At 48.5% G+C, this 25,830-nt stretch overlaps 7 protein-coding genes and 1 non-coding gene across 8 annotated transcripts; 3 read left to right on the top strand and 5 right to left on the bottom strand.

Annotated features, from left to right (window-relative positions):
* Positions 1 to 192: 192 nt before the first annotated feature.
* EV420DRAFT_1697654 (uncharacterized protein) lies at positions 193 to 3,799 on the bottom strand (the record flags this gene model as incomplete). The annotated part of the gene is made up of 11 exons (XM_060479445.1): positions 3,687 to 3,799; positions 3,608 to 3,627; positions 3,454 to 3,557; positions 3,234 to 3,411; positions 2,980 to 3,182; positions 2,876 to 2,938; positions 2,626 to 2,821; positions 2,433 to 2,576; positions 2,013 to 2,377; positions 590 to 1,982; positions 193 to 530 (listed from the first exon to the last, which is right to left on the bottom strand). Exons 1-11 carry the CDS (start codon positions 3,701 to 3,703, stop codon positions 193 to 195), a joined length of 3,021 nt encoding a protein of 1,006 aa, XP_060328264.1. The 5' UTR covers positions 3,704 to 3,799.
* Positions 3,800 to 3,901: 102 nt separating this feature from the next.
* Positions 3,902 to 6,771, top strand: EV420DRAFT_631292 (glucose inhibited division protein A-domain-containing protein). Its single transcript, XM_060482861.1, has 17 exons — positions 3,902 to 4,042; positions 4,093 to 4,290; positions 4,341 to 4,396; positions 4,446 to 4,614; positions 4,662 to 4,736; positions 4,784 to 4,998; positions 5,046 to 5,241; positions 5,291 to 5,440; positions 5,490 to 5,515; positions 5,569 to 5,596; positions 5,648 to 5,806; positions 5,854 to 5,931; positions 5,985 to 6,094; positions 6,147 to 6,196; positions 6,249 to 6,358; positions 6,412 to 6,569; positions 6,624 to 6,771. The coding sequence occupies exons 1-17, from the start codon at positions 3,949 to 3,951 to the stop codon at positions 6,750 to 6,752; spliced, it is 2,001 nt and encodes a 666-aa protein (XP_060328263.1). The 5' UTR covers positions 3,902 to 3,948; the 3' UTR covers positions 6,753 to 6,771.
* Positions 6,772 to 7,793: 1,022 nt separating this feature from the next.
* On the top strand, positions 7,794 to 9,671 carry EV420DRAFT_631380 (uncharacterized protein). Its single transcript, XM_060482862.1, has 7 exons — positions 7,794 to 8,060; positions 8,114 to 8,316; positions 8,367 to 8,462; positions 8,515 to 8,662; positions 8,720 to 8,911; positions 8,965 to 9,182; positions 9,233 to 9,671. The coding sequence occupies exons 1-7, from the start codon at positions 8,021 to 8,023 to the stop codon at positions 9,368 to 9,370; spliced, it is 1,035 nt and encodes a 344-aa protein (XP_060328262.1). The 5' UTR covers positions 7,794 to 8,020; the 3' UTR covers positions 9,371 to 9,671.
* A 547-nt stretch (positions 9,672 to 10,218) lies between these two features.
* EV420DRAFT_631267 (P-loop containing nucleoside triphosphate hydrolase protein) lies at positions 10,219 to 14,576 on the bottom strand. The gene is made up of 8 exons (XM_060482860.1): positions 14,266 to 14,576; positions 12,807 to 14,216; positions 11,906 to 12,756; positions 11,306 to 11,855; positions 11,166 to 11,253; positions 11,043 to 11,107; positions 10,711 to 10,996; positions 10,219 to 10,655 (listed from the first exon to the last, which is right to left on the bottom strand). Exons 1-8 carry the CDS (start codon positions 14,539 to 14,541, stop codon positions 10,342 to 10,344), a joined length of 3,840 nt encoding a protein of 1,279 aa, XP_060328261.1. The 5' UTR covers positions 14,542 to 14,576; the 3' UTR covers positions 10,219 to 10,341.
* A 940-nt stretch (positions 14,577 to 15,516) lies between these two features.
* On the top strand, positions 15,517 to 15,610 carry EV420DRAFT_t174. The gene has a single exon. It is a non-coding gene; the product is annotated as a tRNA-Tyr (tRNA).
* Positions 15,611 to 17,039: 1,429 nt separating this feature from the next.
* EV420DRAFT_631237 (uncharacterized protein) lies at positions 17,040 to 18,561 on the bottom strand. The gene is made up of 3 exons (XM_060482859.1): positions 18,230 to 18,561; positions 17,706 to 18,179; positions 17,040 to 17,647 (listed from the first exon to the last, which is right to left on the bottom strand). The coding sequence occupies exons 1-3, from the start codon at positions 18,398 to 18,400 to the stop codon at positions 17,231 to 17,233; spliced, it is 1,062 nt and encodes a 353-aa protein (XP_060328260.1). The 5' UTR covers positions 18,401 to 18,561; the 3' UTR covers positions 17,040 to 17,230.
* Positions 18,562 to 19,510: 949 nt separating this feature from the next.
* Positions 19,511 to 21,503, bottom strand: EV420DRAFT_1273519 (general substrate transporter; the record flags this gene model as incomplete). The annotated part of the gene is made up of 9 exons (XM_060467767.1): positions 19,511 to 19,747; positions 19,799 to 19,984; positions 20,041 to 20,308; positions 20,355 to 20,403; positions 20,456 to 20,826; positions 20,876 to 20,959; positions 21,014 to 21,178; positions 21,234 to 21,348; positions 21,401 to 21,503. 9 exons carry the CDS (start codon positions 21,501 to 21,503, stop codon positions 19,511 to 19,513), a joined length of 1,578 nt encoding a protein of 525 aa, XP_060328259.1.
* A 455-nt stretch (positions 21,504 to 21,958) lies between these two features.
* On the bottom strand, positions 21,959 to 25,604 carry EV420DRAFT_1273545 (uncharacterized protein; the record flags this gene model as incomplete). Its single annotated transcript, XM_060467769.1, has 5 exons — positions 21,959 to 22,063; positions 22,116 to 22,719; positions 22,779 to 24,906; positions 24,956 to 25,304; positions 25,353 to 25,604. 5 exons carry the CDS (start codon positions 25,602 to 25,604, stop codon positions 21,959 to 21,961), a joined length of 3,438 nt encoding a protein of 1,145 aa, XP_060328258.1.
* Positions 25,605 to 25,830: the final 226 nt, after the last annotated feature.

Below are 25,830 nucleotides of genomic sequence, written 5' to 3'. Positions count from 1 at the left end.
CGCAAATGAAGTACGCCAAGACAGGTCCTCAAAAGAGGTATGTTCAGATTCTGGCTAGTGAAGACAAGGGGCGAGGCACTATCAAAGGAAGCCAGACCTTGTATAAGAATAATGGACTGCGGGGTACACCAGGTACGGTACGTACTACTGCGGGGTGTACTTGGGAACAATGTCAAATCAACGAAATGGAAATCATACTAGCGGCCTTGGCAAATGTAACCTGCCTCCGGAGTCTCGCGAGGCACCCACTACCCATTTTTGAACAATTGGAATACACATTGTATGACATAGGGAAGGTATCTTCCTCATCGGAGGTGGAGCACTCTGGCGATGGCCTTCAAAGGGTGACTCTTGGATGATGGCCGACCAGTCTAGATACTCTATCGAGAAGAAAAGCTTTAAGAAGCCAACATCGACATCTTGTCCCTCTATTACGCTGAAGCACCATGAACGTTCCCAGTCCTTGGAGCCGTACCCGATGGACAATGATTCTTCAGGGGGGAGGGGGGCATCCGATTGATAGAGTGCTTCTAAAAAAGGCAGGATCTGTTCAGTAGAGCAAGGAGTGATTATTGACAGAACTACGTACGAATGCACAAATCACTGACATCAAAAAGGAACATCGAAACATAAAGAGGCACCAATGTAGTATTGGTAAATTTGAATCCATATTCCGTCCGCAGATCGGCATCAACGAAAATCACATCTTCGATGTTCAGGTTATCGCCGGTAGACTCCAAGGAGCCGCCTGTCCTTTTGAGTTTCATACACTCGAGTGTGACCTTTCCGGTGAGGGGGCTCTCTTTGCTAGAATGGTGAAGGTGACAGTAAAACTCAGCGGAACTTCGAAGAACACGGTGGATAGTGTCCGAATCACGGATATCGACTTCGAATGGTATGCGTGTTAGCCCATGTTGTCGACAGATCATGTCCATGATTTCAAAATGGAGAACATCGTCATCTGTGACAACAATGTCCAACCATGGAAGAAAGTAGTGGCGGAAAAAGGAAGTGAATAGTTCTATGTTACTCTCGCTGAAAGCGGAATACCAGAACACTCCAAACACTGCATATTTGGATATATACGACGGTACGGCTCCGATATCCCTACTACTTTTGGGAGACCATGTCTTCAGAAATGATTTCGATGCAACCTGACACTGATCATATATTGCCTTGCGGTGCAGAGTGACATCGACGAACCATTCATCCCCACATCGACTCCGATCCTGCAAGAAATCATCGAGGGATTTGTGTATAAGTCGGATCGGTGAGTCCTCAGTTTCAGGGCTAAGTACACTTCCTAACATAGACACGATGTGACGCGAAGGAGGGCTGCCTTCGCCTAGTAGGACAATGTTATCAAGGACATCCTCTGTCATCCCTGGAGGTGTCTGGGTCACCAACACAGCACCTAGAACACCTCGCACATACTTCTTAATATCTGCATTGGTACCTGGTTCAGACACGAGAGTATCCAGAGAGGTGCGGTATAAGGTTATTAGGGCCTCAGTGGCGTCATTAGGGGTTTTCGTGTCTAGGAGAACCTGCAGCCTCGATATCCCCGGAAATTCATGGACAAATTTCGCAACAGTCGCTGCCCAAATGAATAAACCACTCGCCCGTGCTGTCAGTTCATTGACAGCATCTAGCTCTTTACACTTCTTCAGGAATGCATTGTCACGTATGGTTGCAAACTCTCGCTTCAAATAGAACTGGATATCACGGTTTATACTCTTCGAGGAGGTATCCAAATAGAGTGGATATATGCAGTCTCGTCCCTCGAACGCCGTAACTACGCGATGAACCGGTCGGCTGGAAAGAATGAGGCGCATAAAGGAAAGTTTTGGACCGAATCCCTCAGCGAGGATGGCCAGCATATCATCAGACGCGTCGCACTCATCCAATCCATCAATGATGACAACCAGAGGTCCTCCATCACCAAGATCAGGAACGGATTCAAGTGGATTACGGAGTAGAAACTAAAACTGAGCGGACGGTGGCAAGGTTACGACTGATGGCAATGTCTGGACAACTAGGGAGATGGCCATCCCGATACGGTCGTCAAACATTCCCAAGGCATATGCGATACTGGCGATTAACTTGCTAGCCTTTGGATATTCGATACGGTCGTAGCGAATGAATGCTGCAAGCCGACTGCGACCTCCGAAATTCGTTGTGAGTAACTCGTGGAGAGTTCCCATCAGGGAACTCTTCCCCGTCCCCGCCAATCCTTTGCACCACATTGTCTTGCCGTCACGCTGGGCAATCCACGACACCATCATGTTGATTGTCGCAACACGCGTTCCTTGCTTACACCACGATTTTGGGCCTAGCTCTTGAGGCGGATGGAGATCTCGTAGCCGATCTCTCATGACTAAAAGCATTGATGGTCAGCACTCACGAAGCACTGCAGCTGAAAAACGGCGCACCCAGAACATCCACACTTTTCTGGACACCGAGAGTAACAATGACTGCTTCCTTTGCAAATCCCATGTTCAAGTGGTTCTTCAGATTGACGAAAGCCTGACGAAAAATTTCGGCTTGGCCCGATATATCTATCTCGAAGAGATGCTCTGAAAGAACCGTCAGATATTATGAGACGATTGTAACTTAAAGACATACTTATCCCGCTCTCCTTTGTATAGCCTTCAATGAAAATGGCGCACTCGATGGTCTGCTTGAACAAGGAATTATAAATTCCCTGTAACCGAACACGCCGCTCTAAGATCTCATCCTTGCTGAACGCGTCATATGCTGATATCATGTCTGTGTAAAGATCATGTATAGCTTGATTCGTGTCGTGCTGCTTCTTTAAGATCTGCATCTATGATGTGAAGATATCCATGCACTGGGAACACCGTCGACAACCCACCTTGAATCCAATAGACAGAAATCCCCAAGCGATGGTAGCCGCGGGGTGCACCTTGGGAAGAGGCTTGTTAAGCAATATGAATTGGCTTGTAAAATATTGCCTACATCTGCGAGAACATCGATCATCTGCTTCACAGCATTAAGCACCGTGTCCAGGGTGTCGTTTCCATCCAGAAGCTTAGAGCCTTCTGAGGGTTTCTCGATGTTCGGGATGACATCGATCATGACACCCTTGGCACCGCCCAACTTGCAAGATATTTTGAGGACTGCGACCTCGGAAGATCCGTTGTATAGATGTATATCAGCGCCTGCAGAAAAATCAGCATGTATTAGAATAAAGAAAGAAATACAGCACGCACTCGTACTAGTACTCCCTTCAAACAATTCTCCAAGTGTTTTCTCGACGCTGCCAAGGACCTCGAAATGCGGGTTCATCCACCGACGACCGTAAAGCTCCCATAAAACCACGGCTTGCGAGTCGAGGTCGCTTGTGAAATTGTGAGACATCCACCAAGATGAGATGGGTGCATATACAACCTACAGCATCAAATTTTGGGTCTACTTCGGCAGGACACCAACCCCATCGATCTTTATTACTTCTGTTTTTTGCTTCTTGTCGCCAGCAGTGATTTTCAAGCGAAACCTTGACTCTTTGGTAGGCACGATCTTGACGATTTCGAGCTCTATAGAGCTTTAAGGCTGGACTGAGTATTCAAATGTAGATGACACGAACCACGAATGAAAAGGATCCGACTTCGGCGAGGACATATGAGCACAGAAATTAAGGAAGAAACAATGAAAGCGAAACTAACCCTCCTTCATTGGCCATGGTTGTTGGTGCTAGCTACTGCAGACAAGGTTGACACGTGTATGGGAAGTCCCATAACATCAGGCCCCATAACATTGATGGCACTTTGAACGTCATTCAACAAGCTGTTAATAAGGAGAATATTATTGTAATATAGTTTTAATCTTCTTTAAAACAATTATTTTACGCATTTCTAATTTCAAATCAGAAATGTTAAAACAAAATTCTCTCTCTGTCCACGACGTCAACGACGCCTGTAACTTGGAATGCTGAACCATCTAACGCGCCAACCATGGACTCGCCTGCGTCTGCATAGATATTTCTCTTCCGTCGTCGAACACGTTTCCGAGTCCTACCAAGGTATGTGAAGCTCCTAGTTCAGCTGTTTCTTGAGCTCAGCTTGTTTGAAGTCTGTGTCATCGGCGCTGGGCATGCAGGTTGCGAAGCGGCAGCAGCAGCGTCTCGCTCAGGCGCAAAAACGCTCTTGTTGACGAAAAATGTGGAAAACATAGGTGAACTTTCCTGCAATCCGTCAATTGGAGGCGTCGGAAAGGGAACTCTCGTTCGCGAAGTCGATGCGATGGACGGGCTGATGGGTCGTGTTGCTGGTACTCAGTGTGCTTTCCCTGCGATGTATGCAATTGATCCTTAAGAGTAGATATGTCTGGGATAATGTTCCGTATGCTGAATGCGACGAAGGGGTCGGCTGTTTGGGTACGCGATACACAATGCTCAGATCATTTGAGTAACAATTCATCTCTAGGGACCACGAGCGCAAATTGACCGCAAACTTTACAAGCGCCATATGAAGGAAGAACTCGCAAAATATCAGGAGAATTTACACATACGCGCTGCGGACGTCTTCGACCTTGTGTTCGACCACGATCACAATCCTGATGCTGTATGGGGGCGCATTAAAGGCGTCAGGCTTGGTGTGTTACCAACTATGTTTTGTGGGTTACGCTGACCGTTCATTTAGACACTGGGGAGATTATTCCTTGTTCCCAAGTCATCGTTTGCACCGGAACCTTCCTTGGAGGAGAAATACACATTGGTACCTACTCCTGCGTTTTTACCTGCCACAAATTGATGTTATCACAGGTCCAAAGACTTTCCCTGCTGGAAGAATCAACGAAGACCCCTCTATAGGCCTGTCCGGCTCGCTTCGCGCGGCTGGATTCAGACTCGGACGCTTACAGACAGGGACGCCAGCTCGCTTGGATGGAAAAACAGTAAATTTCACGACACTCGACCGTCAGGACGGTGATCAAGTCCCAGCTCCATTCAGCTTTCTCAATGATACCGTACCAAACGCAGTGAGTCCTAAGCGTTTGGCATTCTGAATTTCATCTCATTGTTGCAGAGCAACCAAATACCCTGCTACATGACTAGGACAAACCCGTCTACACACCAGATAGTCAAGGACAACATGCACCGCAGCGTTCATATACAGGAGACGAAGAAAGGACCCCGATATTGTCCATCTCTGGAAGCCAAAATTTTGCGATTTGATCGAGATGCACATACTGTCTGGCTAGAGCCTGAAGGTTATGATTCTGGTGTGTTCGTTTATGCGTGTTAGCCTTTGGAATGCCTGACGCTCCGTAGACGTAATATATCCTAATGGGATCTCCTGCAGTCTCCCAGAGGAAGTTCAGGAACCGATGATGCGAACTATCGAGGGCTTGGAGAGTGTTAAAATGGTCAGACCCGCATATGGCGTGGAATACGACTATGTGGATCCTCGAGAGCTCTTGCGTAAGTCTGCTTTACCGCGCTCATTATACGAGCTAACTCGGTTAATCAGCCACCCTCGAGACAAAACGTATCAAGGCAGCGTATTCTCCTTTCCCACTGATATTCAGCGTAGTCTGACGCCATTGTAGGGCCTCTTCCTCGCGGGACAAATTAATGGTATATTCAAAGGTAGTCACGATATTTTTCTTTACTAATGTCTTTTGTCAGGTACAACTGGCTATGAAGAGGCTGCTGCCCAGGGTATCGTTGCAGGTATCAATGCGGGATTGGCGGCCCTGCAACGTCCACCGTTCGTCCTTTCAAGGGCAGAGAGCTTCATTGGAGTCCTCATCGATGATCTCATTGTCAAAGGAGCAGACGAGCCATGTAAGTGGCACCAATTTAGTCATTAGGTCTACTAAAAACGATGCCAGATCGGATGTTAACCTCGAGGTCAGAATATCGAATGACGCTGCGACCTGAAAATTCCGATATGCGGTTAACAGCCAAAGGTTTGACCTCGTTTGCATCTAGGTTCAGCGCGTCATTAATCGTGTTTATGTAGCATACAATGCTGGCGTGGTATCTGACGAGCGTTGGCGGTCGTTCAGCCAGCTGCTACAGACGTACAACCAGATCATCGACGTCTTAAAAGGTTGTGTGCTCAGTACACAAGTAGGTCACCATTCATTTATTGTGGAATCGTCTAATATCCTCTGTTTGTAAGGGCTGGAAGTCTCGAGGATACACCGTTCCACTGGACGGCAAAATGAGAAGGTGAGGCTACCCACAGCTTGACATGGAGTCTCTCATAGTTTTTCCTCCCCAGTGCCTTTGATTTGCTGCGATACCAAACTATATCTTCTGCAGAATTTATCAAGGACATTCCGTTGTTGGCCGATACTGATCCCAGACTGCTGGCGCGGATTGACATCGAAGGTACGATAGCTGGGAGTGCTACTACAAAACGATCCTAACGTGCATATGCACAGGCCGATACCAGCCCTTCCTAGCAAGACAACAAGCAGATCTGCGAGACTTTATGGTAGACGAGAGTCTGCTGCTTGATCCTATGATGGACTACCTCACTGTGAAAGGATTGAGTTCAGAGATTCGGGAGCGGCTGTTCAAGGTTCGACCGACAACTATCGTGAGTTGTATACGAAATTTCTATATTGCAGGATCTGACTAGTTGCTGGTTCAGGGAGCCGCGAAGAGGATGGAGGGGATGACGCCGTCGTCGATGGTGCATTTGCTCAGACATGCGAAACGGACCTTCCGTCGGGACCAAGAGGAGGGAAAGTTCAATGATGTGAAGGATATTGCTGCATGATAACGTCCCTCATTTGCACTAGCCAAAAGGCAGGGAAGTCACCCGAAGCATTTCAGCTGACACAAACATGCCGTGGAGCACAATTCTTCGTGCCCGCTCAGAATATCGTAGATCTGAGGGAAGTCACAGGTAACAATAGACATATAAGGCATATATAATGCCAAAAATACAACAGCAAGTACAATGCTTTCGAAGGATATCACATCTCTTCGCGTAGAGACGTAGAGACCAAGCGGTGGTCGCGCCGTTTTCATTTTTCCACCCTCAAGAAAAAACCTCGACATTCTTTGCATTTCCTGCCTTGTTCAACTTGTTTGCCTTGGTGAATTGCCCAGCATTTAGCACCAGGGAAAAAATGATCACTTCCCTGATTCAAACTACATTCCGACGCTGAATGGTCCTGAATGTTTTGTCTTTAGCACGTCGACTGGTCGACTGATGCAGCCAAGCCGTCTCGATCGGATACCTATACTGTGGCGCTATTCCCTGTAAGCTGTTTTTAACATCTGTGTCAACTTTGATATGATTAACGAAACTTGCATCCCCTGCATGTAGAAGCACACTTTTGAATGTAATCATGGACCAATCTCTCGGATGCTCGTTTCGACAGGGTATATATGCATTTCCAAGGCAAGTACCGATATTATATTTCGAGCAACCACATTGTGACGTGAAAGACCAAGCCCGTGATACAAGGTTGATTAAGGCGGAATCGTTCGGGTTGTGTGAGAAATACTTGTATGCTCTCGCGACCTTCGTCTGACTCAAAGCATAGCAATGAAGCATCAAAGAAACAGTGTTCAATTAGGCTGAAGTGACCAATGACATCTTGTACAGTAGGTTTGTTTGTATCATCTTGGATAAGAGCAAGTCTTCTCTCAATGGACGCGATACTGTCATATCGGCAGTTGCGAGCTCCTTCTCGGAGGCATCACCATTCTAATTAATCCATATGGCGTGGCGACTGCATGTTTCCACGCAAGTCTCTTCGGGACCGAAAGCGTTCGAGTTTCATGTTTTCAATTTTGCCCTGGGGCCCGAGTATGAATGTTTGGACGTCAGGCTTGGAGATCAATATGCTGCCAGTTATACAGAGCTCTCAGCTGGGTCATGTCCTGGTCATCGGATCCTGGCTCCTAGCGCCTTCCAACCGAAAGACCGCCGCTCGTCACACGAGTGATCATATGGAAGAACAAACAATAACCGTGGAAACCCATTTAATACCGAGGTAGATAAGCAGGAACTTGAGCTTACCATCGCATAGAGCCATGCCAGACCAGATACATATCCTCTTCATAGGGGCTACAGGTCTACCGCTATTTCTGTTACTCTGCCGAGATACTGATGCATCTTTTGGGCAGGATACATTGGAGGTACTTTCCTTCACCGCATCTTGGAGCACCTCGCTGCCTCAACATTAAAGATCACTACTCTCGTCCGATGTCGTGAGAAGGCTCAGAAACTCCGGATGTTGAACCTTGGGATAAATATTCTGGAAGGCTCTTCGGAGGACATTGCATTACTAGAAGAGCTAGCTGAGAAGGCTGATATCTACATCAATGCGGTGGGATTTCTCATCCTCGTCCACCGCTGTTCATTTATCCGTACTGACAGTACTCAAGTGACGATTTCTCCGGGACAGAAGCAATTTTACGAGGCTTGAAAACGCGACATAAAAATACGGGCAGGAAACCAGCTATCATTCACCTTGTAAGTCCATCCTCCAGAGTAATTCATTCCATTAATCATGGGCTATATGTAGTCAGGCGCTGCGGTTATCGTAGATGATGCCTGGGGGAAATCTTCTTGCACGGTTTATGATGACGTTGACTGCGAGCAAATGGCGGCAATCCCCATCACTCAACTGCATCGAAATGTTGACTCCGAGCTGGTTAATGCAGACGAGGAAGGTCAGTCGCACGTTCATGGACCATCCCTTTTTAAGATTCACACTCTTGGAATGACAGGATATATCCGATCCTACATTATAATACCAGGAGCAATATTTGGTACCTCATCCGGCGTGCTATCCCGTGCCGAGATTCGAAGAAGCAACTTCCCGATCATGAATATACTTACACCCCCCGCAAGGGACCATGGTACCGGCGTTATCGTAGGAGAAGGTTACAACAGATGGCCGGTCGTCGATATCAATGAGCGTGGGTTTGTGCTACACTCGTCCGTGTAGATTTGTCTGTGATCTTGTTCGCAGTAGGAGATCTGCTTATACTCGTCTTCAGTAATGTTGTCTCCACACCGGTTCTTCCACATGGAAAAAATGGTTATCTTTTTGCCGAGAACGGTGAGATTGCATTACGGGATCTCGCAAAAGCCATGACGAAGGGAATAAAACGTGGTAATGATGGTACGGGGGACGAAGACGAAATAATATCCCTGACTGATGACGAACTAAATCGGTACTTATCCCTGGTATGTGTTTGAGCTGCATATTTTCCCTTACTGACTACTGTTTACTGAAGTATGAAATTCGACGCGCCATCAGTGGCAATGCCAGATGCCGTGGAACGAGAGCCAGACAGCTCGGCTGGGTTCCAGTTCGTGGAGCGAAAGATTTTTTAGAGGATATGGAGCGTATTGCCGCAGCCATCGGCCAATAGGTCTTGTCAATATATCACATATATACGCTGTCCGGTCTCCGTATACTCATCTTCACGGTAATTGGATATCTGGACCTCCGGAAGACGCGACATACTAATGTTCGTCGACGACGGTCTGATCAAACGAAACTGAGATAGATATAAGTTGCTGTATTGCATTGTCAGACGCTCCTCTGGCTCTGCGATAGTTGCAGCCTTCAAGTTGCGACCACCGAGATTATCATTCTTAGCTTGACTCCCAAGTTTAGCAGTGGTGCCTGTGCAGTGTGCATGTCAAGTGCGGTATTGAAAATCTTTGAACGTCATTATTCCTCTAATATCTCAATTATTCGAATAGCACTGTCTCCTCGTCTAGTATACTCCTTTATTTGAGGTAAGTTTGAGGATGGGTCAATATATATTCTCTCCTCACCCCGATGACTACTTTGTCGGAACGACCTTCGGGTTTACGGACCGGTGGAGTACCAACGAACAGTAGCTGTGAGATTTCAAGCTTCTCATGGCACTGACAGTCAGTCGCCGTATAGATTTATTTACCGCGGGTATTTTCGGTATATAAGGCTGTAGATTTTGTAGTTGATCCCCATGTCGAGTTTGCTAAAGATGTAACCGATTCTTGCCACACTTCGTTTGAGAACAGCCTCGCGATTCTAACAGTAGCCTTGATCAGGTCCATCATGACCTAAGAAACAGATTGCATTGGAACCCTTATAGGTGTTTGTATAGCTGGTAATCTACCTCTATCTTGGATGCAATCATTTCGTTGAATGTTTTGTTGATCGTGAGTACGTTCTCTATGAATGCCGGGTTCTCCTCATTTCATTGACTCATTGTCATAGAATACGATTGGGACATGTATGTTGACAGAAGTTGTGACAATTTCTACTATTCATGGCTTGCTAAAAAAATACAGATGATGCGTGCATAAGATCCCAACATAAAGTTCGTGACAAAAACGGTAGGCAAACTGATCACTGTCGGCGCTCAATCTTGAATCTAGTTTTCACTAGCTTCAATACTGCGTAAGCAAGGAGGCGATATACAACGGTAGTAATCACGATCGCGCAGAGGTTCAAAGGGGCGTTGACGTCCTCCAGGTTAAAGATTTCGAGAACTTGTTCGCCAGTGCTGATTGCGCACGGTCCATCTGCAAGCCTTTGATCATCCCTGCACGAAAACGTCTGGCCTCTAAATGCGTAAGGCATCATGTTCCGAACAGAATAACCAAGAGGGGAGAGCTTGTTAAGGGATTTCAGGAAGGCCGGCATGTCCAAGCTCATAAGACCTGAGATGGTGAACGATATAAGCTCCAGCTGACACATAAGAGGAGTATTTCTTACCAGCCATATACAAAGCGACAGACATTAGTACATTAGTAACGTTTAGAGCCAGTCCAGTGTTCTGGGTCATAAAGGTATTAAGGATTATGCCGAGAGATTCTCCAGAGTTCAGGATAGAGAGTCCGTTCAGGGCAGTGATGAAGTACATGCCGACGGATCTACGAAGATCAGTGGCAATTGACACAAAGAGTGAATAGATCAAACAAGCGATGATCTCGAAAGGCAACTCCAAGAGGAGGTACGAGGTTAAAAATACTTCGACAGAGTAAATCCTATCGTCGTATTCCTATTGAAAATTTCAGATCAATGAACATGAGAAAAGTAGTGATTACCCTGTAGAAGAAATCCCGTTCTATCGGGAAGATCGCGACATTTTGAAGTATACCAATGAAAAACACTATATCGACCCATTGAGATCAACAAGATATAGTGACATGATAAACTGAATGGCTCACGTGGCAGTGTTTCCTGGATACAACCGACACGAGATTGGACGCTGGAGTAATCATGTCCCAGCGGAGAGAAAAAGAGTCCGATGCCGATCTAAGGCATGAGGATAAGGGTCGGACGTGCGGCAATGAGCGTTAAAACGTACCGAAATGCCAAGAACACTCCCGACCCGCATTACTAACAAGGAATTTTGCCGGAGAAATGCGAGAACGCCACGCTTAAGCAGGATCGGTAGCGCGGAGGTGATCGACAACATCCTCCTCTCGTAACCCTTCAGATGTGTCAACGAGGGCCAGATTTGTTTATCATACAGTGGAGATCCACTATCGTTCATCTCCTGGCGATCTTTGAAAGCTTTCACGAGCTCGTTGACCTTTGCCCGGCCAAGTTCCTCTTGCTCAGCCTCCCGCGTATCAACCGATACGACGTCCAATGCGAAATCCGCAGGATTCATCATAGCAGGACACTCAAACCCAACCGAAGACATATAGTCAAGCATCTCACTCGCAGAACCAGAGTATGCCACCCGACCACCCTTCGCCAACAGCAGCACGTTGCCGAATCGCTTGTAAAGTTCGGAGGAGCTCTGATGAAGCGTCGTTATGATCGTTCGACCTTCCTTCGCTAGTTGTGCTAGAACGTCAAGAATAGACGCTGCTGTGAATGCGTCCAACCCTGATGTCGGCTCATCCAACCTGGAAAGCAATGAGCAAATCATATTAACAATAGCAGAAACACTACTCACATCAGAACCTGAGGCTCTGTGAGCACCTGGACGGCAATGCTCACTCGTCGTTTCTCGCCTCCAGAGATACCTTTCAACAACTCGTTCCCGATGAGAGTATGCCGACAATCCTTCAGGCCCATCTTCAGCATAACCTCATCCGCTCTATGACGTTTCTCCTCCTTGGACATAGCTTTTGGTAGTCGCAATGCAGCAGCAAACTGCAAAGTCTCGCGAACGGTGAGATATGGTAGAAGAGCAGAATCATCCTGTGTTACATACGAACACAGGGTGCTCATCACCTCTGGTTTAGCTGGTACGCCATTTAGCGTCATCGTTCCCCCGGCAACGTAGGTTGTCTGAAGTGTCGACTGAAGTCGCTGTGCCATGAGATTGAGCAGAGTAGTTTTTCCACTCCCAGAAGGACCCAAAATGACATTTACTTTTCCTGCCTCAAAACAAGAAGTGATTCCCTGAAGGATTTTTTTATCCCTTCCTCGTCGTGGGCGGATTTTGAGAGTGTAATCCGTGAGGTCGACATCAATGCCAGCGACGCTATTTGGAGTGAGGGACACGGGAGCACTGGATGCGTGCCGGGACTCATCCTCCGCACATTTCTTGGTTCCAAGCATTGTGATATTGACTTTGAAGAGATGGAGAAAGAGCATTTGACCGAAAAGATATATGACAATAACCGCGAGGATTGCGCATATCGGAACGACAGTCCAAGTCATGTCAGGCACAGCGAGAGATTTGACGATGAAATCGCCCCGGTAGGCAATGCAGTTAGGGTCAGTCCTAGCATCGCCGTCAGGACAGTTGAAAAAGCGGTCCTTGAATTCGTTGTAAACTAATGTGGTGAAGGCGTAGAACTACAAGAAGTGAGAAAATAGTGGAATGGGTTAAACTGACATTTCCTCACGACTGGAGAAATCCATTTTGTCCACCGCATATAAATCGGTATTGCATCGGCTTGTATGAAGAACCCGCACGGGTATGTGTGCAACATGAACGCAGTATTTGCGATGATCGTAGCCTTGGCGAAATCCCTCGTCATAGCGGTAGCAAACCCTGCAAAAGTAACTGCAATGTAATGATTGAGAAGGCCGATTGCGAAGTAATACAAGAATCGTTCAGTGGAAGCTGCGAGTCCAACCATGTAGTAAGTTATGGCGGAGAAGATCAAAGGGACAATGATATCCTCCAGGATGGCGTGCGCAGAACGATAGCTTATAACCCAAGGTACTACACCGACGATACTCTCGCCGTGTTCTCTATCAAAGATAGGAAGGTCTATCATGGTCAGGCGATATACCTCGTACATCATGATCAGGTACTCTTGCAGACCCACTGATGTATACAAGACGGCTTCGCGCGTCCTTATACCTGATATCGAGTCAGGAATGTGGTAGAACGCTATCCCGACGAATAGTCCCATAAGGACAGCCTCTATCCAAACTGCGGCCATGCCCAATGGATCGCGGATACTTGTCTTCAGTTTCCGAGAGATTAGAGTGAGTATCACACGGCCAACAGGTGCCGTGTGTACATCTCGTTTATCGATGTTGCTGACCGTCAATTCCTGTTTGATCGGCGGGAATCGGATAGCAGACTCTGACTTCCACGCTGCGATGAGCCTGCTGACACGACTTCGAGACGCTTCCTCAGCCGCAACCGTGCGAACATCAACGGCAGCGACATCGATTAGATAGTCCGCAGGATTGACGTGAAGTTCTAATGGATGGACAAGTCCCTCGAACCAAGTGATCGCTGCTGAAGAGGCACCAGCATAGAGAGTGCGTCCTTGAGAAAGCAGCATAACCCTGTCAAGCATAAGAAACGCCTCAGAGCGAGGTTGGTGCAGGGTCATGATCACCGTCCTGCCCTTCTGCGCCAGACTCTTCAGCGTCTTCACAAGGTGAAAAGCGCTTGTCGCGTCGAGGCCCGTCGTCGGCTCATCAAGAAACAGCACAGAGGGATTTCCCAGCAACTGGATACCAAGACTGACACGTCTCAGTTCTCCACCAGAACACCCCTTGCGGCGTACACCGTCCCCGACATATGTGTTTGAGCAGTCCTTTAGTCCGAGTTCGAGAATCACGTCGTCGACTAGTTGGGCGCGTTGTGCGCGGCTCGTAGTAGCGGGGAGACGTAGGCTTGCAGCGTATGTGAGAGTTTCGCGAACTGTGAGGGTAGGAAGAAGGGAGTCTGTCTGAGTAACATATGCATGTGAAATACTAGATAGGGATGTCGAATTATTGTGGAGGCGCTCGCCCTGGACGGAGAGGTTACTGCCGCGCATGCGTTCAGACAGAACGTTAAGTAGTGTTGTCTGAGGATCATGTCAGAGCACGTCCTGCAATTGATACTAACTCGCGTACCTTTCCACTGCCGCTGCTACCGAGAATGCCTGTCAGAGTGCCGCGAGGAAAATCAGCGTTGATATTGGTAAGAAGGCCTTTGATCTGGCGAGCCTCCAGATCGGAAGAATTTTTCCCGAAGTTAAGGATGCGCGCTTTCCATTGCTGGGTGCAATCAACCTCTATAGAAAGATTCCGAACTTGTAAATCCACGGGCGCCACCAAGGAAAATGAGAGTTTCGCTTCATAATCGTCTCCCAAAGGCCATCCTGAAGCTCGAGGCTCGTTGACGACCATGGTGGTAGAGAGACGAGAGACAAAGAGCCCGCGCCCAATGTCAAACAACAGCGACGCCCGAACGCGAGCTGTAGAGTTAAATCCCCAATTTTATTCTTTGCGGAAGGAAACCTTGAACAGTTTCGGTGAAACGAGACTAGCCCCTGCCGGACTACAGGGTGATTCACAACTAGGCGATAACCACCGGGTTAATCCAACCCTTATCAGTGATTTACGCTAGTCGCCGTGCTACTTAGTCCCGTCCAACACTCAGACAATCATAGCCTGAAATCGGATAAATGGACTAAGGCGTCGATTCGTAGGTTTCTAGGAGGAGCTCACCATGATACACGGCGTAGGCTCAAAACCGGAGATTGAGTAGATTAATCATTTCCCATCCGTTACATAGATTGACGATGGTGGTGTAGCTAGTATCAAGAATTCGGTCGGAAAGAGTGGGTGCAAGATATTGAACATAGATTGTCTCAGAAGGATATCCGGAGAAGAGTCACATCCAAAAATCATATGACAACCATATAGATCTGGACGAAATTCTGAATTCAGATTGTAGACTGAAATTGATCTTAAAGCAAACGAACACTCACATTTGTTGGCACCTGGGCCGGTTGAAAGAGGGTGGTGCAAACACGGAATTTCGCTCCTTCAAAACGTGTGCCCAATGATGCATTATAACGCTGGAGTAAGATACGGCTTGTCATAAGTAACAGAGATGAAGAGGCAGGCCATCGATTGTTTGGTGAACCGTTGCAATCCTCTTACAAAACTTTGAGAAACCAGAGACGTGAAGAAATGAGGACGACATACTACTACATCACATTTTTCTGAAACCGACGTGCTTCCGAGGCACTCTCACAATGTTCCCCAGCCTTATTCCACGGTAATGGGGAAGGAGGATGTTGGAAAAGCAACAGGGTTTTGGGTGGACCTAGATCGTTAAAGACGGAATCTATAGTAATAATACGCCACCTTTATAAACCGACCTTAGCTCAGCTGGAAGAGCGCGAGACTGTAATTGGATAAAATTTCCCAGATTATCTTGAGGCCGTGCGTTCGATCCGCACAGGTCGGATTGGTTTTCCACTAAATTATTTTTTTGTCGCGGTTTTAATTATCAGTAGTGGCGAAGGTAAACAATTGATTTGCTAATAGTCATCCCGCATATGAGTTTGAAGCTTAGTACAACAGGGTATAACTCTCGAGTAATGAGGCCTGAGGAACGATAACTAACGAGTCTGCCGAGTCTGGAGGCGCTATCTAGCTTGGCGTGGAGTCCTTCAGCTTACACTTCACAGAGGTACGTTAAATCCTTGCTTGAAACCTCCCATGATACAGAATGTACATGTGAAAAATTGAACCTGATAGATTCCGTTATATGCAACAGCCCCGTATCTACACAATCTCCCGCTCCAGACATTGTCTTCGCATTTCCTCCAGCACCCCTTTCATCGAATATACTTTCTCCAAGCCTGTTCCGAAACTTCGTAGTGCCAGCCCAGAGTAGACACCTTGGACCTTAAACTCGCGAGACAGATCGTGAACCTCCCCAGGTATGAAGCCGAATGCGCCTTCTGCCAGTCAGGTCAATAGCGATAGATTCCCACCCATTGGGATTTGAGTGATACATGCTGATGCGAGGATCTGGTTCGCCGAGTTAAGATAACCTAAAAGAGGACCAACAAGAAATCGCTCAAGGCATTTCTTGATTCCCAGCGGCAAGGGACAGCGCATTGTAGTTGTCGATGCAAACAAATACCGTCCATCATGCCACAAGGTCCTTCAGCAGAGACGAGAAGGAGGGAACTTTAATAAACAAGGGTAGACAGAAGACCGTACCAAAACTCCGGCCAACGAGAAAGTCTCATTTTTGTAGATATAAAAAGAGGTGCCATGTTGGTACTTGCATAAAAACCGTTTCAGGACTGTGTTAATGGGCTCGACAAGCGACGGTTCAAAATTGGTTACCCGTGTCATGGCCGGGTCAAAGGTCAGCACCAAGTCTGCATGCTGACATGGTGATGCTTGGCTAATGGCCCACCATTTTGATAGGGCTCGAGATACCACAACTGCCCTCTGAGTACACCGATGACTTGGAATTTAACATGAGGTGTAGGTGAGATTGAAGAGGTATTAGCAAGGGTATCGGATGATGTCGAATCCTGGATGAGCGTGTTTAGAGGGATAATGCGGGAATTCTCAATAAACTCACCATCCGAATCCTCGCGGTCGAAAAACCATGCAACAGTAGCACATCCCTCTGTCCTCAACTTTGATACCTCCTTGTCCTGCTACCCAAAGGAGACGTTTCATATCTTCCTACTGACGAGTGGCTCAATTTCCCCGTAAGAAACCACGCGTAGTCGCCCGATGGCAGCATTCATTATCATGAACATCCTTGGCGGCCTCAAACAAATCGGCAAAGGTGTTTCCACGACAGACAACCCTGTATGTGGGCCAGAAATCGCAGGAGGGAGGACACATTCGACGTCGACTCCAAGCGACATGGTGGTTGTCGGGTGAAACCACTTACGTGTACTCGATCACATTGGACTTCCTACAAATACAATGTCAGAAAAACATGACTATAGTACTACACAAGCGTAATCTACGGACCAGTGGGAGAAGAAGGGGTCTGAATTGCTAAATTCCCAAGAGGGGCGGTTATATCCAAGTCTATGTCCGAACCTCCAAGTTATTTGCTAATTTTGTTCAACACATGTGTCATGGAGTACACCTTTTGGTTACCAAACCGATGCGGCACCAGCTCCACCTCAACCGAGTGAACATTCAGACGACGTTCGAGTTCGTGGATCTCCTCGAGGGTGAAACCAAATGTGGCTTCCACCATGTCCTCGTCGGTCATATCAACAGCCACCGCAGTCCAAACATCACATCTGCCGTTGCGATAGTAGGGATTGATAAGAGGATCCGGTGCATCACCAGTGCCTACGATGAGCCCTTGGACATAAGGCAAAGACTTGGAAAGGGGCGAAATGATTATTTGGTTTAGACATAAGTTGACCTCGGACGAGTTTCCAGAAGCGATGGATGGTGCGTTGTAGTTGTCGATGAGGATAGAGATGCGCCACGATTGTTGGCGAGCGAGATCCTGGAAGCCAAGCAGATGAGTCATTTGAATGAAGAGATAGTACAGAAATGAAACGAACCAGAACGCCACCAAATGAAAGGCTCCAATCCTCGCTAAGAAATATGGGAATGTCTTCAGGCTTGATCATAAGCTCCTGCTGGTATTTCCATAAGAACTTTCTTAACACGGAGTTGATGTAAAAACCAAGTGAATGGTGAAAATCTTCCACTGAAGGCACCGACAGATCAAAAGTCAAGACTAAATCACGATGCGCCACGACCATAAGCGGCGCGTTCGTATCAACATCAGAGACGCGTGTACACTTGAGTACCACGTTGGAGATGGGCTTTGCGAAATGCTTGCAGTCATAGAAAAACTCTAGCATAGACAAAAAGGAGGTTTTTCCGAAACCTTCAGGGCGGCGAACAAGGGGCAGCTTGCGGAACAACTGTGATTCCACAGAAAGGTCGATGATACACGATGTTTTATCAGCCCAGATGAGGCCCGGAGAATACAGTAGATCATGTACGATGAGAGCATTTAACGCGACTCTCTGGATAACATGTCAGATGTCGAATAGGCGGTGATACAAATAACACGTACCGGGTGTCCGGAGCCAGATTGTAACATGCCTTGTCCTAGGGTATTCAGGCCAGGCATAGTATGACCAAACTTGGAACGCGTGGGGGACTCAGGGTCCGCTAACGAAGATGCGGCTGAACTGAGGGCACCACCTATCTTCACCTGCTGCGTGTGACTGACGACGGCTTGCATCCGAGGTACTCCAAGGGTTCGGGCCTTTCGCAGAAGCAAGCGAGGCGATATTATATGCCTAAGGGGAATAGGAACGAGTGTTTGACGGATGGCAGAAGGGGACGAACGCGGGACGTCAGCGGAACGGGCCTGGGCATTTGCATGTGAAAATCGCGTCCAACGGTGACCGCGTCTCCGTGCAACGGCGTGTGCGCTACGACTGTCTCGACGTCTTCAGATACTTGGCGCAGCTGGTGTGCAGGAGACGCCGGATATGCCACCAGGAGCAATGCGGCCGAATCAAAGCTTGCAAGGTCCGCGCGCGCAAAGTGGATCGATGTCGTCACCGTCGAAAGTGGTGCTGCTCGCTGCCAAGGAGGACTGCTAGACGTCGCCGGTTTTTGTCACTGTGGACGGTGGTAAAGGTAGAAAGTCGGAGCTGGCTGTCCGCTGCCTAATTTGGTTACATAAGGGACGGCACCTAGACATTTGATGGCTCCCATTTTTTCGTCCCTCGCCAAATCGTCGTCCTCTGTATGATTTCAGCTTCTCCCTTCTACACCTCCCTCCGCCGCCGACAGGGATCCCAAAACCGTGCGAGTACAAGAAATGGACGGACGAGCTAATTTGCAAGTGCGAAGGGACGATACCACCAAGGGATCAAACCTCTTGATCAGCTTTGGAGAGACGGACGATATCAAACATGGATACTATTGCCGGCGACGGAGGTTATATTTTTCAGGCCATAGAATCATTGGCCGCAGCCGTATAGCTTAGGAAAAGACCATCGTCTTGTGAATGCATCCTTATTGCTGCCGTTGTCGACGCCGCCTGGCAAGCGATACATCCGTTTTGAAAAGTAGTACTAAGCCAAACCTTGTATCGCCGCAATATAATGTCATAGTTTACAAGTGAATGACGTACCGCTGTATGTCAACGGAACGGAGAGTGGCTTGAAGCTCAAAACTGGTATGCTGCGACTCGAGAGGACTCACGGCCCTCAACTCGGAACAGTTACAACGCAAACATGTCAAGCCTGGGGGTATACAAAAATACATCTATTCACACAAAGTTACCTACAAATCGAAAAACTTGGAATACAGTCTCTTAGAACTCTGCGGTCATCTATTTCTATTTCTTCTCTGCCGACTCTGGCTCAAGCTCAGCGTGCTCCAGATGGTCGATGCCCGCCACATCCTTCACATGCGCCACCCGTTCCACATCCGTCTGCGCGTAGTGCGCCGGCCGCTCCGTCTGAGTCGCTTCCTTGTTTCGGAACACAAACACCATCCCCTGGTGCTCTCGGTACAATCTATCAATGTCTTCGAGATGTCTATTCGAAGTCTCTGGGTAGAACAAGTATATAACCTGTGAGGCGTTCAGATACACTCCCCCGGGATGAAGAGTTGGGTTACTCACAGGAATAATGGCAATGTTGAACGACATCCAGATAAGGTAGAATTTCCAGCCAAGACGATCGATACCTGGTGGTGTAGCTTGTACCACGGCGTAGTTTATTATCCAATTCATTCCGGTGGCCAATGCTGCGCCCATAGTTCGCATGCAAAGCGAGTTGATCTCTACGGGGTAGAGCCAAGGAACACCCTCAAGCATAATGTCAATAAAGACGACGACACGACTAGAAAAATGGCACCGCTCACCTGCCAACAAGACCCAAAGAAGACATAGAAGAAGAAGAAGAATGCAGTCGCAGCGGCACCGTAGTTTTGGGACAGAAACGCAGCAATAAGAATGTAGCACACAGCTTGACCCGCAGCGCCGAACATCAAAAGCTTCCTTCGACCGGCTCGCTCAATGAGATACAGACCAGCAAAAGAAAAAACGAGGTAAGATATCGCGTTGCAAGCAGCGAGAAGTCTGGAGAGACGGTTCGAAAGACCAACAGAGTTCTGTAGCACTAGAGGAAGACTACAACCCATCAGAAAAAGTAACAACTATCGGATATTTGACATACTAATAGGTCGTGACGTTGATCCCGGAGAGCTGTTGCATCAACTGTGTTCCTAAACATTGACTATTCAACTCCAACTCTGACTGGAGTCAAAGAAGACTCACCAACGCCGAGGATCATTCGTTTGACCATACCGCTCTGACCAGTACGCCCGCGCAAGAGGTCCGACCAGTTGGGAAATGTCTCCTTTTCAATACGAACGGCCTCGAGAATCTCCGTCTTCCGTTCGATGATCATAATGTCCGTCGGCTTCACGTGCTCTCCCTCGAGCGCCGCGAGGATAGCAGCGCCCTGTTCCTCGTGTCCGTGCGCAAGAAGCCAGCGTGGACTTTCCGGAAGCCACGGGATGGTGCAAAGTAGAATGATTGAGAAGACGAGTTGGAAAGCGAGAGGAAGCCTCCAGCTGATACTTCCTTTGACAAAACTTAATCCGAAAGTCATCCAATTGCTAATCGCATAGCCGGCGATGTTCATACTAGACAGAATAATCGGTGAAGAAGACACCAATAGGTGGAGAAGCGCACATCATCCCGAGTATTATAACTTTTCCTCGAAGGGACGCCTTGGTGGTTTCGCTTTGCCAGACTGGAGCGTTAGCCGTGTTGACGCTGTGAGAATCAGCTACTGGAGGAAAACGCGTGCAAAAGAGAAAGCGGACGTACCCATTACCAAGACCGGTAATGATACGAGAAACAAGGATCATAGTGACGTTAAAAGACGCGGTTTGAATGATGGCCCCGATAGACATGACGACGACACCGATAATGAGCATCTTCTTTCGCCCGAGTTTTTCGCCGAAAGCAAAAGAGCTCATAGCACCGACGAAACTGTAAAGGCGAGGCGTTGAAGTACGAATAAAACTGATACAGGCGACCAACATACCATCCAATATCGTACAGAGAGACAATGGTGCCTTGAAGTTGAGAGTTGGGGTAGCCCATCGTTCGCAAAAAGTCCTCTGTGACTATGATTCCGCCATATACGCCTTGGTCGTATCCTGAGATATCACCTTGAGTAACGACGCGCGAAACAAACGAGCACGCCTGTACCGAAAAGTGTCATAGCCGTGATACATGCGATATTGACCCAGGCGTTGAGCGCCATTCCAGTCAAGCCAAAGTAAGGCTTCTTATCCGAGGTGGCCTTCGACATGGCGGGCAGAACAACCAAAAAGTAAACGTGAAAGAAATCTAAGAGTAAGGAGTGTACCGCGCCGGACTTCAGGCTTCAACTTTTATAAGCTTTGTGGCTATGCCATGGATCGGCTGACGTCAGTTGGATCGACTGTTTTTTCTTTCCTTTTTCCAATAAGAAAATCCGTCAGTCTATACATCCAAATTGATATCCCTACCCCGCCGGCGGCAACTTGATGTTTGATCTCTATCACATGTGGGGTAATTGGAAAAAGAACTTGGTGTTCCACGGGACATTTCTTTTGAAAAAAAAGGTAAATAATCCTACCACACATTATACCGTCGTACAAGGTGACCTGAATGATATTCATAAATAATGAGCAGGATAACAAAGCAAATCATAATAAGTACGAAAGAACGAAAGTACACCCCCGCCCGGAAAAGTAACCAGAAACATAGCTTGTTCATATATCATCATAACTTCAACTCGGTAAGCACTCGTCTAGCAAGCATCTGGTACTGCCAACCATCCCCGCTTGCTCTTCGAAATTGTATACCATGCAGAGGCAGCCAAGGCACCTGGAACGTACTGAGCACCTGCTCACATCAACCAAAAAAAAGAAACCCTCACCTTGACAATATTTATCTCAAAGCGCACACATAGCGAATTATTCCCCATGGTTTCAAATATATCCCGCTCAGCTACTTCGCCTGTGGGCAACGGACTCACGCTCCGCGCTCCAGGTGCAAAGTCCCGCGGTATCGGAGGAAGCACCTTGGACTTCACACTCGCAGATTCTGCGGGAGGAGGCGACACGTCAATCTCCACAGACGGCGAGGCCGTGACACCGTTCTCAGACGGGACCACCGTGTTATTCGTGGAGACGTTGAAGAATGATGAGGACCGACTCGGTGTCGTCGTCAACGTCGTCGTGCCCGATGGCCGGCTAGGAGTCTCCATCGAAGGCTCTCGCTCTTTTTTCTTCACGCCGAAAGAAAGTTTCGACGCCTTCTTGACGATAGACGGTCGTGGCGTTGACGGCTCTCCCCCAGAGCCAGATGAACTCTGCTGTTGATGTCGAGGCGATGGGTCCACAGACGACATATCAATCGACGGCAAATGAAGGCACTCGAAGCCCCCTTTCGTCTCCCGATATTGTACTTGCATCCGGTCGAGCACGCGTTTAATGTCAGCCTTGATGGCCGGAGGCTGCTTTGTAGACGTCGTCGCAACACTGAAAGACACCAGCTTAACAAAAAAGAACCTTACAGTCATTGTTTAAGAAACACGAACCTAAAGAGACCTTTCAAAAACAGAGGCTTGAAATCCTTATCGTTAGTAGGAACATCATCCTGTCGGTCGTCATCTCCGGGAATAGGTGCAGTCCGTGTCTCACTCTCTTCCCTCTCCTCCTCCTCATCAGTCTTCGAGAAAAGCTTCTCTGCCGTTTGCCGAGGACCGCCCAATGAAGGCCGCCTACGTCGACCTATAGTGCCTCCTGAAAGTAACGCAGCACCAGTGCTACTCCTCCGTTCATGCCGTCTCCCGCTGCTCTGTGGGTCCAGTACTGTAGCCGCCCGCCGGTGGTTACCAATCGGCTGGCTCTGGCTGTGCGATACGGACTTGGGTGTCGAAACCCGTTCCTTCTCGTGCACCTCTCCGCTCTTCTTGCTCTCCCCACTCTTCTTGTGTTCGACACTCTTTTTCTCGTCCCCGCTGAGCTTCTCCTTGTCTTCGGAGTGTCTCGACGGCCTCTGTGACAATGTCAAGCCACCCAAAATCGTCCCTCGTCTTCCAACGCCGTGCCGCCTGGAATCGTCACCCTTACCGACCAACATACTGCCGAATTTGCGAACAAGCGTGGCGCCAGCGGACATAGAAAGATGATCCCTTTCTTTCTCCTCCCCGTCCCTTTCTTTCTCCCGGTCATCCTGAGCCTTCTTTTCCTTCTCTGCATCCTCGAATGTCGTAACGTGCGGCGCAGCGCTCTTCGATAGTTCCGGCGCAACAACTCCGTTCTCATCCACGGCTTCTTCATGCCCGAACCTGCCCGTCCATCCACGCGACACCGTTAGCGGCCGTTGACTCAGACTATGACTTCGTCTATGTGTGCTGGCTGGAGGAGCTCGAGGGAGCGCAGAAGCGCCCGAGACAGTGGCCTTGTCCAGCTCGGCCCTCTTCTGCGCTGAAGGTGATGGTGGCGGAAGACCGATATCACGGGGACGTGGTTGAGGATGGAAGGTTGGCGAGGTAGGCGACGGAGCGGCTGCCGTAGTGTCGTAAGACATCCCGGAATAATGGGACGTTTCCGGTGCAGGTAGTCGAGGAAGTGGCATGCTGTAGTCGGCTTTGGCTGTTGCGGATTCCCTCTTCGTTGTATCCTTCTTTGAAACCGGGGTAGGAGGAGGCGGTTCCACAGTAACAGCGTTACTGATATTAGCAGTGGAACGAGGGTCTTGTATTGATGTTTGTGAACTGGCGAATTGACCAGGACCATAGACACGCTCCCGCTCGAGTTTCTCCCTAGAGAGGTAGTACATTGATATCAAGGGGTGAAACCCTTTCGTTGGATCCAAGGGTTCTCGGTTAGGGTCCAGTAGTGATGCATGGGAGAGATGGCTCTGCGAACCGGGGGGAGACTGGCTGAGAGGGCTAGAAGGTGGAGACGAAGATGGCGAAAACAGTTTTCTCCGATAAAAGTCGAAACCAGAAAATCGTCGCGACTTCTTAGAAGGCGTTTGGGGCTCGGCCTTATCCAAAGATATTGCAAGGCTGGAATTGGATATTGAATCGCCCCACCGCCCCATTGTCCCGTTTCCATTCACACCTCCGCTACGCTTACGTTCCCAATTCTGGACGGCTCGGATGTATGCTTCGGACTCCAAAATGTTGATTAGATTCTTTTCGATGTCCTGCTCGGTACCAAACTCGAAACCTTTCATACCCTGAATGACTTGACGATCAAGTTCATCCGCTCGGAGAGGTTCACGGTGGAGTAAGTGATTTTCGGGAGGTCCACTGAAACCTCGTACCATCCACGGGTGGCTAAGGACTTCGGACAGTGGCGCGCGCGCTGCCGGGTTCGTAACCAGCATCCGTGATAGGAGACTCCGGCACTCTGAGCTGAGCCACACTGGGTATTCCACCAACCCCCGTTTTATCTTCGCATGAAGAGCAGGCATACTTTGGTCATCGAAGGGAACTTTTCCACAGACAAGCACATAGAGTACGACGCCGAAACTCCAAACGTCAACTTCCGGGCCAGTATAAACTTTGGCGTTGAGAAGTTCAGGGGCGGCAAAGTAAAGGGACCCACAAAATGTGGACAGGTGGGCCACCGGATCATAGAGATTGGATAAACCGAAGTCGATGATTTTGATGTTACCCGTCTGCGAAATGAGAATGTTTTCGATTTTGAGATCTAGAGAGGGTGAGTGAGATGTATCAGATTATTTTCCCCAATGCTGTACCTCTATGAACGACGTTATTCCGGTGGCAATAATCCAAAGCGCTCCCTATCTGCCGAGCAAACTTCCTCGCCACTCTTTCCCGCAGGCGGCCGTGACTGATGATATAATCGAGCATCTGGCCACCGTTGACATACTCGAAGACCATGTAATAGTGGTTCGCATGGGTAATCATCTCGCGCATACCACAGACATATGGATGGTGGAGTAGCATAGATAGAGCAGCCTCGCGAAGTGTCCGGATTTCTTTTGAAGCGTCTTTCGAGGCTTGCCGTGCAATGGAGTCGGGAGTAGCGCTCGTACTGTGTTGGGTAGCCGCAGGGTTGACCCTTGGTAGTATTTTCACGGCCATCTAGAAAAAGGATGAACACAGAAAAGGGGAAGAAGTGTAGTAGAGCACCTGCTCCCCAGTCAAATTGTGAGTTGCAAGCTTGACCTTGCCCATACTGCCTGCCCCCAACGTCTTTGTGAGGGTATAGTCCCCAAGAATGCGCCTCTGCGTCCGATTTGAGTTGCCATTACTGCGGCTTCCGTCTCTCCGTCTATCTTCACCGGCTGTGTGCGACCGATGATCCCTTGCGTCCGAGGTACTCCCAGTATTCGAGCCGTTCGCAGGCGCCACCGAGGCAATATTATATGCCTGAGGGGGCATGGAAACGGGCCTTTGACGGGTGGCAGAAGCAGATGAACGTGGCACAGCAGCAGAAACAGGTGGGTGAGATTCTGATGGCTGGAGATGTGACGACCTGAGGATTTGCATGTCAAACTCGTGTCCAACGGTGACCGTGCCTCCGTGCGACGGCGTGTGCGCTACGACTGCCTCGACGTCCTCAGGTACTTGGTTCAGTTGGTTTGCAAGAGACGCCGGATATGCTGCT

This window comes from Desarmillaria tabescens, assembly GCF_030435595.1.
Source record: "Desarmillaria tabescens strain CCBAS 213 chromosome Unknown EV420scaffold_29, whole genome shotgun sequence".
NCBI classification, from domain to species: domain Eukaryota; kingdom Fungi; phylum Basidiomycota; class Agaricomycetes; order Agaricales; family Physalacriaceae; genus Desarmillaria; species Desarmillaria tabescens.
The sequence above is the reverse complement of the archived record's forward strand: the minus strand, read 5'-3'. Positions and strand labels throughout refer to the sequence as shown.

What these genes read in the sequence shown, in the direction of transcription:
- EV420DRAFT_631292 (XM_060482861.1), top strand. Translation starts at nt 3,949, where the DNA reads ATGCTGAACCATCTAACGCGCCAACCATGGACTCGCCTGCGTCTGCAT. An exon ending in GCTGATGGGTCGTGTTGCTG is followed by an intron (nt 4,291 to 4,340) that starts GTACTCAGTGTG and finishes CCTTAAGAGTAG; the next exon opens with ATATGTCTGGGATAATGTTC. An exon ending in TCGAGACAAAACGTATCAAG is followed by an intron (nt 5,516 to 5,568) that starts GCAGCGTATTCT and finishes ACGCCATTGTAG; the next exon opens with GGCCTCTTCCTCGCGGGACA.
- EV420DRAFT_631380 (XM_060482862.1), top strand. Translation starts at nt 8,021, where the DNA reads ATGCCAGACCAGATACATATCCTCTTCATAGGGGCTACAG. An exon ending in AACCAGCTATCATTCACCTT is followed by an intron (nt 8,463 to 8,514) that starts GTAAGTCCATCC and finishes GGCTATATGTAG; the next exon opens with TCAGGCGCTGCGGTTATCGT. An exon ending in TAAATCGGTACTTATCCCTG is followed by an intron (nt 9,183 to 9,232) that starts GTATGTGTTTGA and finishes TGTTTACTGAAG; the next exon opens with TATGAAATTCGACGCGCCAT.
- EV420DRAFT_631267 (XM_060482860.1), bottom strand. Translation starts at nt 14,541, where the DNA reads ATGGTCGTCAACGAGCCTCGAGCTTCAGGATGGCCTTTGGGAGACGAT. An exon ending in GTAGCAGCGGCAGTGGAAAG is followed by an intron (nt 14,217 to 14,265) that starts GTACGCGAGTTA and finishes CATGATCCTCAG; the next exon opens with ACAACACTACTTAACGTTCT. An exon ending in AACGGGATTTCTTCTACAGG is followed by an intron (nt 10,997 to 11,042) that starts GTAATCACTACT and finishes AATTTTCAATAG; the next exon opens with GAATACGACGATAGGATTTA.
- EV420DRAFT_631237 (XM_060482859.1), bottom strand. Translation starts at nt 18,400, where the DNA reads ATGCAAGCCGTCGTCAGTCACACGCAGCAGGTGAAGATAGGTGGTGCC. An exon ending in AATCTGGCTCCGGACACCCG is followed by an intron (nt 18,180 to 18,229) that starts GTACGTGTTATT and finishes CATGTTATCCAG; the next exon opens with AGAGTCGCGTTAAATGCTCT. An exon ending in TTTCATTTGGTGGCGTTCTG is followed by an intron (nt 17,648 to 17,705) that starts GTTCGTTTCATT and finishes CTTGGCTTCCAG; the next exon opens with GATCTCGCTCGCCAACAATC.